The sequence below is a fragment of the Pongo abelii genome, chromosome 2 (genome assembly GCF_028885655.2).
Source record: "Pongo abelii isolate AG06213 chromosome 2, NHGRI_mPonAbe1-v2.0_pri, whole genome shotgun sequence".
Lineage (NCBI taxonomy): Eukaryota > Metazoa > Chordata > Mammalia > Primates > Hominidae > Pongo > Pongo abelii.
The window spans coordinates 202,349,924-202,366,570 of NC_085928.1; the positions used below are offsets into that span (position 1 = coordinate 202,349,924).

Genomic DNA, 16,647 nt, shown 5'->3' on the forward strand with positions numbered 1-16,647 from the left:
ACGGAGGCAATACATTAAGGGAGAAATTCTAAATGGTGCAGAGGACATGCATCAATCAAGCAGTCTCTCTTTCATTTTTGTTGTTGGTGTTATCACTGTAATAAAGCCATCACAAACAAGGCGATAGGCTGTCCTGGTTTTCTAAGAATTATGCTTTTTATATTATGTTGAAACACTGTGGTATGGCACATCCTTAATTGCAGCAGCAAATAGGAGAAGCAATATTGATTAAAGAAATGAATATTGAACTAGAAGTTGCTTTTTCTTAACCTACCTCACTATGCTGAGTGACCTCATTTTAGTCACTTAACTTCTCTGTTTCCCAGGCATACCTTTTGTCACTCAGCAATAATATCAGAGTCATTGTAAGGCTAAATGTGACAGTTTATGTGAAAGCACATGGGAAAATATGAGAAACATTCCAATGGAAAGGTTTCATTACACATAAGGCCAAGAGCAGTATGGTATTATGAAAACCTCATGGTTGTGGAAGTTAAGACCTAGATTTCAACTCTAGTTCTATTACTCACCAGAGTGGGCTTATTTAAGTCAAGCACCTCACTAAGCCTCAGCTCTTCATCAATATCTACTGGTTCATTTCTATCCCTCCTCACAGAGTTGCTGTGAAATTAAATACAAATCTGAAAGTCCTTTAGAAACAACAAAAACTAAAAGTACACTGTATTATTTGCACTAGCACAGCCATTAATATTGTTACTATGATTTTCACAGTTACAGCTATTCTGATAAGAACTTATAATGTTACTTATTTATTAGAATATAGACTGACTAAATAAGCATCTTTATCACTATTTCAGCTTCAAATATAATTGGTACAAGTTAAGGCCCTGTTTAAATAAAAAACTGTGTTCGCACAATTTGACTTTAGTTTATCCTTTAGTTAAAAAAAGTCTCAATTAGTTCATAAACTACCTAATTCAGATTTGGGCAATAAATAAATTTGGGCAACAAATAAATTTATAAAATATTTGTTTATATTATTTGTTTATAAAAAGTAAACAAATCATCGCTATAGTTTGAAAAAAAATAAACCTTTTAAAAACATTTTAACCAATATTAACCACTAAAATGCCAGCGATAAGTGTACTAAGCACATCAAACTATTCATTAAAAAAGGTCCAATATTTGCCTAGTTATGTGTTCTAGACATGTTTCAAATTATACAGATTGCTTTTTTTGAGGAAGGGTTTTGCTCTATTGCCCAGGCTGGAGTTCAGTGGCACAAACATGGCTTACTGCAGCCTCGATGTCCTAAGCTGAAGCAATCCTCTCACCTCAGCCTCCCATGTAGCTGGGAACACAGGTGCATGCTACCAGCCCCAGCTAATTTTTAAATTTTTTGTAGAGACAGATTCTCACCTGTTGTCCAGGTTCAAACTGCGTTATTTTTAAGTGCTATTTTCCTAGATGCAAATGTCAAGGCTCCTAAGTTATACAAAGCAGTAAGTTATATTTTTATTTCCCAAGTGCTGATATGCCAGATATTACACCCATAAATTTCTTTCCTTTCATTATTTTCTTCTTCTGAGCTGGGGTAAGAAAATAGATGGTAGTCAGAAGAGTGAGGGTGTGGGACTGGAAGCAGAGCCACAGGTACATATTTATGGACCATGGCATTCACTTCACTTGGACATCGGACACATAAAGAACTTGCCCAAAAAGAGGTACAGCCATTGCCCTTGGTTTCTGGAAGGTAATTTGTGTTTTCCTGAGAGCCTTGGGCTAAATAGAGAATAACACTATGATTTAGGGTAGGGGCTTTGGGTCACACAATATCTGTGGAGTCAGAGGCTGGGATCAAGCACATGGGCAATGAATGAATCCTGCCTACGTAACAGATGCCAATGACATCTCTTGACATAGAGGCTCAGGTGAGCTTCCTGACTGGCGACACTCCATGCGTATTATCACATGTTGGTACCTGAAGAGTAACATGTCCTGACTCTATAGGAAGACGACATTAGAAGCTCAGTATTTGGTACTTCTACTGAACCCTGCTTTAGGTATTTCTTCCCATGGCGGATTTTAATCTGTCCCTCTCCCAAAAATAAACTGTAACCGTGAGTATAACCATGGTTTTCAGTGAGTTCTGTGAGTCCTTCTGGAAAGTTATCAATCTAAAGATGATTCTGTGAGGCCATAAACTTGCAGTTGGTGCCAGAAGTGAGGGTGGTCTTGAGGACTATGCCCTCTAACTTTGTAGTTGGCCTAAACTCCTTACAACAGCTAACTAATTACGATTATAAGAGCAAACTACAATAAGATAAGAATTGTATCTATTTCATTCATCTTTATATGCTCAGTATGCAGTCTGGTGCCTGAGATGTGGTAGACTTTCAATCAGTATGTATTGAACAAATTTTAGGTTTACTGAGATTGCTTTGAGGACAAACCAGCATTTGTGCAGTGGTTTGTAAGACTACCAAATAAACTTTGATCAATGTAATCATAGTTAATTGTGCAACAATTCTATGAAATTTGTTCCATCTATACTTGAAATAGGCAATTCTTTAAAATTCAACAAGTCTTCATTGAGAATCTTCCTTTACCAGGGAATGTGTTTAATGCTGTGGTCGGGACAAATATGTGGCTCAGATGGCCCAGATAGCAAAGATGAATACGATGTAATTCCTGCCCACTAGCAAAATAAAAGTCAAGTGCTCAGATATTACAGCAGAAGTAGCATCTAATTCTCATAGAGGATGGACAATGGAGACAGGTGACACATCAGGTAAGATTTGAGCTGAGCTTTAAGGAAAATTATGAATTACATAGGTACAGAAGAGAAAAAGGCAAATATAACAGTATCAGCGACAGCACTTTGTAAATATTATTTTTACTCTTTACATATTTTATCACATGTATCATTCTATCAAGTTACCTAAAATATTATATCACTAGTGTTCTAACCAAAATTTGAAAATCTAGCTTTATAATATCATACCAAATGATGTTTATCTACATTTGCTTTATTTATACAAGGTTCAGTTCAAACAACTCAAATATAAAAAGATGTGAGTCAATTTACAGAGGATGGTGAAGGGCTTACTTGGGCTTTGTCTTTTCTGCATAAAATGAAAATATATCTCTCCTTCCCCATTCCCAACCGAAATGCCTTTAAGCACTGTGATCATTTGAGAAAATTTACGTGGTCTTACAAGTTTTGTCAAAAACTTTTAAAACTCAAAAAGAATAAAACATTAAAGGATATTACATTTTAAATCAAAACTGGTTAAACAGCAAAATTTTTAAAAGGCACTGTCTATGTGTAAGGTAAAATTTGTAGAAAAATCTGTTTCAACAGATTGTAACACAGAATGGTATTTCCTGAACTATCAAAAAAGGTGTTTCAGAAACATAAGTTTCCAACATGCTTAACCTTCTTTTGTTTGAGAAAGAGATGCATTAAGAACTTTTTATTTACTCCATTTTTTAAATGTTATTTAATACCATTAAAATTATTTTGGTCTTCCTTTCTAAAAGGTGCTGTGAGATTAAATTTAATCAAGGAGTTGAAAAACTTGTATACTGAAAACTACTAAACATTGTCAAAAGAAATCCCATGTTTATGAATCAGAAAACCTAATATTCTTCAAATGTCCATACTACCGGAGATAGTCTACATATTCAATACAATTCCTATCAAAATCTCAATGTCATTTTTTGCACTAATAGAAAACTCCATTCCAAAATTTATATAAAATCTCAAGGAACCTCAAATAGCCAAAACCATCTTAAGAAAAAATAAATAAATAAAGCTGTAGGTCGCACACCTTCGGACTTCAAAACGTAGTGAAAAACTATGGTAATTGAACAGTATGGTACTGTGGTACTGGCACAAAGAGACACAAACACCAATGGAACACAATAGAGAGCCCAGAAATAAACCCTTTACTATGTGGTCAAATCATCTTCGACAAGATTACACAATGGAGAAAGGTTAGCCTCTCAACAAGTGGTGTTGGAAAAACTGTATATCCACATGTAAAAGAATGAAATTGGACCCTTACCTTACACCACATGCAACATTAATTCAGAATGGATTACAAATCTATGCATAAGAGGAGGCTGAGGCAGAAGAATTGCTTGAACCCAGGAGGTGGAGATTGCAGTGAGCTGAGATCACACCACTGTACTCCAGCCTGGCAACAAAGGAAGACTGCATCTCAAAAAACAAAAAATAAAACAACAACAACAACAAACAAACAAACAAAAAACCTCTTAGAATAAACATAGGAAAAAACCTTCATGACACTAGATTTGGCAACTATATCTTGGATATGACACCAAAACAGTAAGCAGCAAAAGCAAAAATAGACAAATAGGACTACATGCAACTTTAAAAATTCTACGTATCAACAGAAACAACTAACAGAGTGAGAAGGTAGCCTACAGAATGGGAGAAAATATTTGCAAATCATATATCTGGTAAGGGCTTAATAGCCAGAATCTACAAAGAAGTCCTACAACTCAGTAACAACAACAACACAAAACAACTCAATTAAAAAGTAGGCAAAGGAATTGAATAGACATGTCTCCAAAGAAGATTTATAAATGACTAGCAGGTATGTTCAAAGATGCCCGTTACTACTAGTTATTAGAGAAATGCAAATCAAAACAAAATGAGATCTCATCTCACACCTGTTAGGATGGCCACTATCAAAAGAAACAAAAAGTATCAAGTGTTAGCAAGGATGTAAAGAAATTGGAACTTTTGTGCACTGTTGGTGGGAAGGTAAAATGATGCTGCTGATAGGGAAAACATTATGGTGTTTTCCCAAAAAAAAACAAAAACAGAATTACCATATAATCCAACAAGATCTTGACATTTGTACTCTCATGTTCATTGCAGCAGCAATCTTATATCCAAGAGGCCAAAGTAACCTAAATGTCCATCAATAGATGAATAGATAAACAGAATGTAGAATGTGCATAACATACAATGGAATATTTTTAAACATTAAAAAGAAGGAAATCCTGTCATATTCTACAATATAGATGAATGTTGAGAACATTACGCTAAATGAAATAAGCCAGTTACAAAAGCACAAATATTGCATTATTCCACCTATATGAGATATCTAAAGTAGTCAAACTCTTTGTAACTGTAAGTCAAAAAGGGTGGTTGCTAGGGGCTGGGGGAAGAGAGGAAAGAGAGCTGTTTGTTCAATAAGTATACAGAATTTTAGTTTTCCAGGATGGAAAAAAGTTTCTGTAGAGATTACCTATAAGGGAAAGAATATTAAACTGATGGCAACCTTCTCATAATCCACAATAGATACCAGAAACCAATGTAATATTATTTTCCAAATGCTGAGAAAAATATTGGTCTACTCAGAATTTTATAACTACCTTAACTGCAATTCAAGAATGAAAGTGAAAGGAAGACGTTTTCATGGATACCAAAATCAAGTTCACCATCCACACACCCTCGCACATAAAATAATTAAAGGTTTAGTTTAGAAGAAAAGTGAAATCAGAGACCAAATTTGATATACACACACAAACAAAAATTCTATGCATAGAAATTATTCAAAACATTCATTAATTTAATGATTAGCTATAAAATAACTAATTGTGCATATGATTTTATTTTAAAGTGCAACTAATCAAACTGGTAGCAAGAAAGGTTGTGGTATTTACTAGCAAGAAAACACTGTAACGTCCATAAGCTGTTGGAAAGGAAGGCAGAAACACTAAAAAATATTTAGCAAAGTATGTCGTGATTTATGTATGATTAAAAAAATAAGACTAACCACTAAAGGAATAAAAATATAGCCTAAGGTTACAAACTTGCAGAAGAATTTAATAAAATTTAAAAATGTGAATAAAGCAACAGAATTTTTTAAAAAAGAAAAGAGAAACAAAAGGAAATTTTAAAAAATACAAACTACTATGGTAAAAACATATCCAGATACATCAATAATCTCATCAAATACATATGGATTAAACTCACCTATTAAAACACAAAATTTCAGAACAACTCTTAAAACTATAGCTCTGTGCTACCTAACAGTCACTCCGTCTTTGACACTCTCTCCTCCTGCTTCCTGGTGAAGAAATAGAAATCAAAAGTAACATGGGAATTAATTCCTAGCTTAAAAATAAATAGAAGCCAGGTAAATGACACTAGATAAATGATACTGCTTGTCAATCTTTTGGGTTCTAAATTAGCTTATGTAGGTCCTCTTAGTTTGCTTCAGTCCTCTCCTCTCTCTCCATAAACTGCAGTTATGACCCTTATTGGTTGCCCAACTACAGTGTTGCCTACGACATAGAAAATTGTTTTTCAAAGAAATTCTAGCCTTAATGCATACCAGAAACACCTCAGGAAAGTCAAAGCTAACAGATGATTTTTAACTCACGAGGGGAAAGCATTGTGATTTTAGGTGAGAGGCAAGTTTGACTTAAGTGGAGAGAAGAACTGAAAATTTAGATACCCCAATAGGTTTACAAAGGTAAACTCCATTACAAAAGAAACTCCCTCTTGTGGCTCAAGATTCCCACCCCCTCTTAACCTCAGAACTAAGCAAGAAGGACAGAAGGAATGCATCTCTGAGAAGCTTCAGAGGATGAAATCACAACCCAGCAATCCCTCCAAACTCCCTCCTTCCCTTATACAATTGTCTCCTGCTTACAATACTGTTGTCAAACTTTCCGTGTTTTTCTTCTTCATTGACCTTTGGGGATCAATTCTAGTCTAATAAACTGAACTCTATAGCTTCTGTGGAATTATAACCTGAATTATGACCTTTTAAATATACATAATATGGTCTACATTTAGCTGCTTATTTAATGACTGATTAAATCTTTAAAGTAAGACTAACTAGAAATATTCAAAATAACATCCTCTTGCCTTTTCTTCTTGTTTTAATTCTTACATTTAAAATGGACTCACAATAACTGGACATTAAGAGTTGTTAGAGCTGTGACATACTAAGAGAGCCCATTATTTTGACTGAAAATGTATTTAATTGTTATTTTAAGCAGAAACTTTGAAAAAATGTATATGTACACATATAGCATATAAGTGTATATTTTGATCTGAATATTTTCAGGAGTAAAAAAAATTGTAATACAAATGACGGATGTATTATTAATAAGCAAGTATGATGCACCTGTTGGAGCCAAAGGAAAATTTTCACTTCACCCTCTGTAGATTAAGTGAAAATTGATGAACAAAAGGCTGATTAACAGGAGAAAAGAAATACAAATTTATTAACATGCACTTGGGAGAATTACAGGGTGATTACCCCACCATACGAAATGTGGTACACATGGTTATATACCCTTCTTTTTAGAGGAAAGGGCGATGGGAATGTGTGGATGATTTTACAGTGATAGCAAATGATTTTGAGGGGAGTTCAATGAACTTAAAGAACATACAATGAGCCAGGACAAAGTCTTTTGTCCCAGGGTAGACCATGGTTTGTGACAAAACGTTGTCTAGGTGTATTCATGGACTTCCGTCTTTCTTCCTGTGATACGAGTTCAGTTAATGAAAACTCAGGGAAGAGACCAAAGGTAATTGTTTTCTTCTTTGGCAGGTCCGAGCTTAGGCAGGTAAGGGAACTCCAGAGAACAACTTCATCCTGTGCTTTGGGAGAGACAGGATTCAGACACAGGAGGCAGAGAGAGTTCAGAGAAGTCTTGAGGCTGCTTCTTCTGTACAGCATGTAAAAACACCATATTTGAAGGTATCAGTTTCTGAGCTCCAAGGTACCAGAGATTTGTTTAATTGAACATTGGAAGAGCCTAATGAAAATTAGTCACCTAATGAAAATTAGTCAATAACTAATTTAGAATCCAGCAGACATATGGAAACTTCCAAAATAACCTTGTGCTATTTACTGAGATCATAGAAAGGGTGGAAATCTGTAATCATGATTTTCAAGGAATTTTTTTCATGAACTACAAATAGCCAACTCTCTTAGAAGAAAGCGGAAATACACACACACACACACACACACACCATTCAGGGCAGCCACATTCTCTCAACGCATAAATTATTATCCTGAGAGTGAGACAAGCATCATAATTGTGTTCACTACTTTAAAATATGTCAGTGCTGATAATGTAGCCACTGATGCTACCTAATTTTGCCAGTTTGGGATTTGAAAGAAGACATGATACAACATGGTGTCCAACATGCTCATTTGAAAGGTCCAAAATTAAGCCAAGGAAGGAAGATAATTTGCCCAAAGGGATATCAAGATAGTAAATGAAATGCAAATAAAACTCAAATATCCTTGCTCGTAATCCAGAGCTCATTCCATAAATTCATATTGCCTTTAAATTAAAGTTATTCTGAGAATCTGACATATTAGATAAAACATAGACCTACTAAATACAAACAAAGCCACAATTCATTATGAAAGTTTTTTTCTCCATGGTAGGACAGAGACTATTTCCAGACAAACTGAAGAATTTTCCTTCCTGAGCCATCCTCTATGCTTAAAGGAGAGATAACAAGAGAAAAGAAAAATGTCTTGCTCTTTGAATTAAACAGAAAGATAAAATTCCAAAAGGAGAATATCCTGCAGAAATGGAAGCTAGACACAAAGAATTTATATTGCATGGAGAGTAACTGCAATATACTCATTCAACAAGACATGGTCCTTAACACTGTAAATTACAAAACCTCAAAATAATCCTGAAAAACGGGATCACAAAATATAAAATGACTTCAACTTCCAATTTTCTTGCCTAACATGATGGTTACTCCATTACCTCTCAGTGGTAGTTCACACACATAATACACACTACAATGTACTTACTGAACTGTAGAGATAGCCTTCACCATTCATGGCCACATAGAGGCTAGCCTTCACTCCTTGGATGGCCACTACACGCAGGCCCACAGGAATTAGATTGAAGAGAGCTGGGGGGGAAAAAAAGGGCAGAAAGGATCAGTGACCTTTTGAATAAATAATCTTCTTTCTTATAATAATTCTTTTGAGAATTAAAACCTATTAATTGAACTTGGTAGAAAAATGGAGACAGAGAAATAAAGAGAGGTCTAAAAATGAGTGAAATTGACTTCTTGACCCTGCACCAGCATTAATTACCTATGTAACTTCAGGTAAGTTACATAAACTCTGCACTAAAGGGGTTGGATTAGAAGGTCTCTAAACGCCCAACTGGATCTGAGATTTCAGGATCCCTGATCCTTAAAATGATCCTCAAACAGTGTAATATAAGATAATTTTTTCTAACAAACAAATAATATGAACCGAAAAATTCTCAACAGGAGAAAACCTATCTGTAGTCATAAGAAATAACAAAACATTATCTTTAAAACAGGCCAAAGCTTCTTGTTTGTAGTCTTTCCCTTGTTGTTCCAAACATTATATTGAACACAGAAGAAGCATGCAAAAATTACTGACTTATTGATGATAACATTCAGACAAAACTTTTTTCTTGATATCTCAATTTTTTACATGTAAATAAAGAGAGATAAACAGATGGATAGATGATTGATAGATAGCTTAAGCTATAATGGATATATTTTATATTCAGGTGGGAAATATATATACACACACACACACACACACACACACACATATATATATATACACACACACAAACATATACTCAAAACCATTAAGAATTAATTTGACAAAATTCAACATCCTAAGATGAAATGGGAAAATGCTTGCGGTCTTTACATATTCAAGTTGCTCATCACTCAAAATACTCAATAGTCTATAGGTCCACTTAGAGAAGGAACTCATAGATCAGAAAAAAAGATACCTGAGAGAACCTTTTATTTTTCTTCCAACAATATATTTCTGTCCTTGGGATTATTTCAGTTACTTTTGAGATCACAAAATGAGCATAAACAGAAAACACTGCCCCCACCCTGAAACCATTCACATTGCATATGGAAGAAAAGCAATCATATAGTTAGGCTCTATAGATGGCAACATGGATATGAATTAAGTATCTCATGGTTGTATGCATAAGAAAATATCTCTGCAGTTCATTTCAGTATCCTGGCTTAATTAGAAGTTCTTATCCACCTTTTCTATTGATAAAATTCCTATCAGTTCTCGTCTTCTCAGTTTTTAACACAAGATACACGTAAATTAACCCAAGGGCTACCATTATTTAGGGATGCCTCTATTATTCTGGGCTTCTCTCAACCTACAATAGTAAGCTAAACACACACACATGCAGACACACACACTCACAGTATTTGACTTTCAGTCAAATGTTCAATTGACAGTTGTAGAGGATCAAGTCTTAGATCACAAGTTTAGTAGAACAGGATTCCATTCTTAGCTGTTGACATCAGATCAGTCCTTTCGCCTCTTTGAACCCATTTCCACATTTGTCACGAAAACTGAGACTAGATAAGAAACTATAAGTAGTTTCTTATAGATTAATTGTTGGCTCAATGTAGATTTGAACTGGTTTTATTTCTTGCTATATTCTTACCAGTGTCCTTGTGTTACTGAAACAACTTAAGAAATACAAGAACTAGACAAAGTCTAGTTGGGGAGAAAATGCTAAGACATATGGAATAATATGATACAGTGTATAATTTACTTCTATAATTAAATGTAATATATGCATTCTATATATATATTCTCTATGTTACAGAAGTTCAGGAAAATGGAAGCTCTGTGTGGCCTGAAGTATTCATGGAATGCCTTACACAGAAAATGGAACCTGAGTTGACACTTAAAGAAGAAGCAGAAGTTGAGAAAGCCAAGAACAGAAAACATTTTAGTGAGGCGGAAGTTAGGTGGTTTTTCAGAGTAATGTGTGTACGCAGAAAGGGACTGGCAGATTGGTGGATTTGATTTATATTGGGGGGAAATGAGAAAGAACACCATGTAAATAAAATAAGGATAAATAACTGTAAGTCTGTCACTCTAATTTTAAATATCTAGACTTTACCAAATGGGCAACAAGATGTGTGACATACGAAAACTAGAGCAACAACACAGATTATGAGATTTGCAGACACATAGTTTCTAAACCCTCCACTCAGTTACATGACTTTGAGCTATTCATGTAACTTCTCTGCCTTAGTTTTCCTATCTGTAAAATGGACATGATAATCCTTATTGCACAGAGTTGATAGAACCAAATGCACTGTCACGTTTCTGAAAGTGATTCACAAACAGAAATGTGTCCTCTCTAAGAGCTATTTGTCATGAATACCTAATTCTTCTGTTTGCCAGATAAAGTTACCATAAGTCTATTGTAAAAACTGACATATTGCCTCAGTAATATTTTTTAGTTTATATTCAGCAGATTGCTTTAATGCTTTAAAATCTAATACTTTATATTTGTGCAAGATTAATTTTCAAAGTTCTGATATGTTCATTAATTGTATTTGATCCTCAGCCATAAATGCTATGAAGAATTTAGGACAGAATGATTACCTTAATTTATAGAAGTACAAAAAGATTTAGAGTTAACCCAGGGGAAAATGCATCTAAACAAAGGCTTTCAGGCTCTCTAATGTGGCTATCTGTTCAAAACATCATATTTCATCTTTTTGTTCTTTCTTTTTCTTTTTTGGACAGAGTCTAGCTCTGTCATCCAGCTGGAGTGCAAGCAATTCTCCTGCCTCAGCCTCCAGAGTAGCTGCTATTATAGGCACCTGCCACCACAACCCAGCTAATTTTTGTATTTTTAGTAGAGACAGGGTTTCACTGTGTTGGCCAGGCTAGTCTCGAACTCCTGACCTTGTGATCCACCTGTCTCGGCCTCCCCTTTTTGTTCTTTTAATTTCCTCTAATATCCATTTTTGCCCTCTTGCAAATAAACAGATTATTCAGCTACACCTTCTTACATATCCTGCAACCAGATGTAGGTCCTATGGACCCACTACCGGCCAATGAGACATAAGTCATCACATCATTATAAGCTTGAGGAATGCTTCCTTAAAGACAACTTAAAGGTGTCCTTTGCGCCCCTTCTCAACCTTTGCCTATTGCTGTTTGAATGGAGATATGGTAGCTGGATCATCTCAAACCAAAAAAACAAGGACTACTCCCCAGCGGGTGTTGGCAGGTGAGCTGGAAGGAGCTGGGTCCCTGAGAGCTTTGTGGAGCAGTGGCACAAGTCCAACATTCAGTTACCCAGGTCTGGCTTTTATGTGAGAAAATAAGTCCTTGTTCTCTTAGTCTGTGCAAGGCAGAGCCAACTCTAATCCTAACTGATAGAGATGCTAATGAAAGCAGAATTAATATGCAAGATATGAACTAGATGCAAGGTACTTCATTTTAAATAAAAGCAGATACTGGAAAACTATTAAGTTCACTGATAATTACTGTAAGAAGGAGAAGACTTCCCAGGATAAATGCTAAGAACACTGGTTTATGTAGCTGACCATAGAAGGAAAAGCAACTATAAAGTTTTTCCTACATGAAGAATGAGAGAAAAGTGATAATGCTAGGCAGGGACAAAAACAAGAAACCTGTTTGAAAGTTTTATATGAACCACAACATGATAATGGCTTTTAGCTGGTTTGCTTTGTGAGACTTAATAAGCCCATTTTTTAAAATCAGTAAACGATTTGAAATGAGACTTTATTGGTAAAAGCTAAACATAGTTTCTCTGGAAAGGTCCTCATCTGCCTCCTAAAAATCCCAAAAGGTGGCAAATGACTTAGTCTTATCTATTAATTATCTTCAGAGTAGCACCCTCTGGCTCCAGCTCACAGGAGCCCTTTGCTACTCCTTTCACTACTCCTCAAAGCCACTGTCCTAACTCATAGTAACTGGGCTGCTTGACTCCACCCACTCTTTAAGTCCCTTGCATCCTCTTATGCCATTTTCCTGCTTACAACCTGCAGTGATTCCTCCCTGTCTCCGATGTCCTTTACAACCTGGCTCCAACCCACATTTCCAGCTTATCACCTGTCACCCTTCCCATCTGCTGTAACCGGCTTCACAGAGCTTTTTGCCATTTCCTAAGTTCCCTCTCGATCTTTAACTAGGCTGGAGTTTGTCCTCTTTTGTCCTCTATCTCTTTTTGGAAAGCTTATCTTCCCACTTCTAAATTTGGCCAACTCTTTTCATCATTTAAGGCCTACCTTGTTGAACTCCCCCATAAGTCTTGCCCAAAACCCTTCAGAAATGATACTTCCCTTTTCCAGATGGCTTATTTCTTGTGTATATTTCTGTAATGGTATTTAGAACACGGTTTTAGAGTTCTTTGTTTATATCTCTGTCTCCATCCCTACAGTGCAAGATTCTTGAGGGTAGTTGCTGTAATGTCTAGCCCAGGTACATGTACATAGCTTTATTAAATAAATATTATTATACGGGTTATGACAAAAACACATTATTTCCAGGAATGTAGGTTTTCTTGTTAGAATGAAAGTTCTTTTTAAGATAAAAATGAAACTAGAAACTTAAAGCATCTCAGCCTGATATTCAAGGTTAATCTACAACATACATTTGTGCTACATGGCACTTTCACTCCAATACTGAGTGCTTCTAGTAATTTGATCTTCCTCCTCCTACCTACTAAACTCCATCTTTTTGCTAACTTAGTTCCCTCGGCTTGGAATGTCACTCTCCCTATATCTTCACACTGAAATCCCTGACATGCGTGAAATGACACACCAAATGCCAAGTGCTTTCTTTCACTTCTTAGCTGCCCTATTCCTGGATCCAGACTATATTTATCACAATTTATAGTTTTATTCTTCTAAAAAATCTGTTTCCTCTGCCAACCACAACCAGATTGTAAGCTCTCCAAAACAAAACTCACATCAAAACTACACTTGTATAATACAAGGAAGGGAGGAGACAGACAGAGACAGAGAGAGAAAATGAGAGAGAGAATACGCAGGGTAGTATATATTCTGTGTATATTAGCAATCCCAGTAAACATTTGCAAACTAAATAATATTACAATTATATGCCAAATAGAGTCCAAGTATTTAATCTGACATTCAAAGATCTTCTTAAACTTGTCCTTTCCAAAAGGAGTATCTTGTTTTACATCTTTTTGTAAAGTTGACTCTTGTATTTTGAAAAATGAAATAATGGAGCTGGTACTCCTGGCTTCCATAAACCAAGCTCATTCATAAAACTTCACGGAAAAAAGGTATTGGAAAAGGTAATGAAGAGAAAGTATAGTCTCTTCAACAAATGGTGCTGAAAAAACTGGGTATTCACACATGAAAGAATGAAATTGGGCCCTTATGTTATACCATACATAAAATTCACTCAAAATGGATTAAATAATTAAATGTGAGACCTAAAACTGTAAAACCCATAGGGAAAAAAAACATAGGGGAAAAAGTTGACATTGGCCTTGGCAATGATTTATTTCTTGGATAATGAAAAGCACAGGCAAATGAAAGCAAAAACTAGACAAGTGGGATTACATCAAACTAAAAAGCTTCTGCAGAGCAAAGGAAACAATCAACAGAATGAAAAAGCAACTTATGGAATGGGAGAAAATATTTGCAAATTGCATATCTGGTAGGGGTTCAATATCCAGAATACATAAGAAACTCCTATGACTCAACAGGAAAAACAAAACAAAACAAAACAAAACAAATAAGCCAATTAAAAAATGGACACAGGGCTTGAACAGACATCGCTCTAGAACAACATACAAATGGCCAACAGGTATATGAAAATATACTCAACATCACTAATCATCAGATAATTATGAGCTGTTAACCTAAAATAAACACTTCTAAGTTATAAAATATTAAAGGATCACTTTGATTAATCATGCTACAGGAAAGACTGAATTATCTTTATATTTCTCTCTACAAGAAATGTATAATAAAATTGTTATCATATGGAAAGACATTCAAAAATTATATATCCATAATAATGGGAAGGAAATTTATAGACTTGCTGCTATCAGGCAATTAATTAAAATGTTGTATTATTTTCCTGAGTTGTATCATCTTTGATAGTTCTCAGCTTTTCAAAATTTAAACTGTTGTGGTTTATTTTCTCAGTCTAAATACTCAATTTTGCATCTAATTTTCATTGCATTATATTTATTTTTTCGAGAGAGAACCCCACATAAGATAAGCTTTAGGACCTACAAAACCTAAATCATACTCATATTGAAATTTAAGTGGAAGGAGAAGATGAGAGAAAGTAACAAATGAGAAAAGAAAAACTAGACAGATAATATTCATTGACTGTCTATTTTTTTCAGGCATCCTGCTAGGCATTTTGATATGCAAAATATCATTTCATTATAAACTCAGTATTTGACTACTTAAAATAGCTTCATTGAACAGTATATAAAAGTCCTAACTTCTTTGAGGGGTACAAAGTGAAAAAAATGGAGAAAATGTAAAGTACCATCCTAACATTTGGAGTAGGACCTTGGCCTTACAAAGTTGAACTCGAACACAGCACTTGTAAAAACCTGACTTAGAAGTCATTTATTCTTACCATAAATATTTATTAGGACTTACTATATGCCAAATGCCATGCCTAGGCTAAAAAAAGAGTGATGAACATAACAGTTGTGGTCTCTAGTGAAAAGACTTTTATCTGTGAATCTTTCTGAGGTTTCCACTATTTTAAGGGCAAGTTGAAGGTACCAGAAACTTTTATTATGATCCCCAATACCTAGCATGATATCTTGGTTTTAGAAGCTGTTATTCAATATTTGCTGAATAAATAAATGAATTAGGATTAGTTTCTCCTTACACATGTTTATTCATAACTTTTCTCAGACATATTTTTATAATTAAGCATGTAAGAAAAAAATTGAAGATAATATGTATTACACATAGACTAAAGGAAAGCCAAAAGTCTACAAGGTACAAAGTCTGAAATGGCAGAATCATGGGATGCATAGGCCTGGTGAGGGCAGGAGTACGTGTGTGTGTAGTGATGCAAGGCTGGAGGGAATTAAGAGGAAGGAAAGAGTTTGGGGAATCTGTTACAATTGAGATATTAAACATCTTGTCAGCAAGGCGTGGTGGCTCATGCCTGTAATCTCAGCACTTTGGGAGGCTGAGGCAGGAGGATCACTTGAGCCCAGGAGTTTGAGACTAGCCTGGGAAACACAGGGAGACTCCACTTCTGTAAAAATAAAAATAAAAATAATTTAGTCAGGTATGTGTGTGTGCCTGTGGTCCCAGCTACTTGGGAGGCTGAGGTCAGAGGATAGCCTGCACCCGGGAAGTCAAGGCTGCAGTAAGCCATGATTGCACCACTCCACTCCTGCCAGGGTAACAGGGCAAGCCTCTGTCTCAACAAAATAAAATAAAAAAATAAACATCCTGTCCAATGATATTGGACCAATAAATGTACTTTCTATAAGTGCTATGTTTTACTCACCTTAATTTCTACCTGTGCATTATCCACACCATATTATTCCAGTAAGAAAAAGGTAACAATCAATCCAAAACACATAGGAAAACAATGTGACAACCAAGAAAGTTTCAAAGAAAGAGAAGAAGAGGGAGAGAGGAAGATAGGGAGGAAGAAGGGAGGGAAGGAAGGTGAAAAAAAACTCATTACAAATTGTCTTTGGAACATGTAAATCCAGTATCTTTCTAAGTAACTTCTAAGGACAGACTCGTTATTGCTTGTAACGAAGAAAGGTATAAAAGAGTACAGTTGTATTCAGAAATTCTAGGTCTATTTTGTCAAATGGCCAATAAACAAG

At 35.2% G+C, this 16,647-nt stretch overlaps 1 protein-coding gene across 2 annotated transcripts in view; it reads right to left on the reverse strand.

Moving 5' to 3' along the window:
• Positions 1 to 16,647, reverse strand: part of FGF12 (fibroblast growth factor 12) — a 586,961-nt gene that overhangs the window by 180,113 nt on the left and 390,201 nt on the right. For both annotated transcript variants that reach the window (XM_024244072.3, NM_001132576.1), the window contains 1 exon segment: positions 8,799 to 8,902. In XM_024244072.3, the coding sequence (XP_024099840.1) occupies positions 8,799 to 8,902 (104 nt within the window).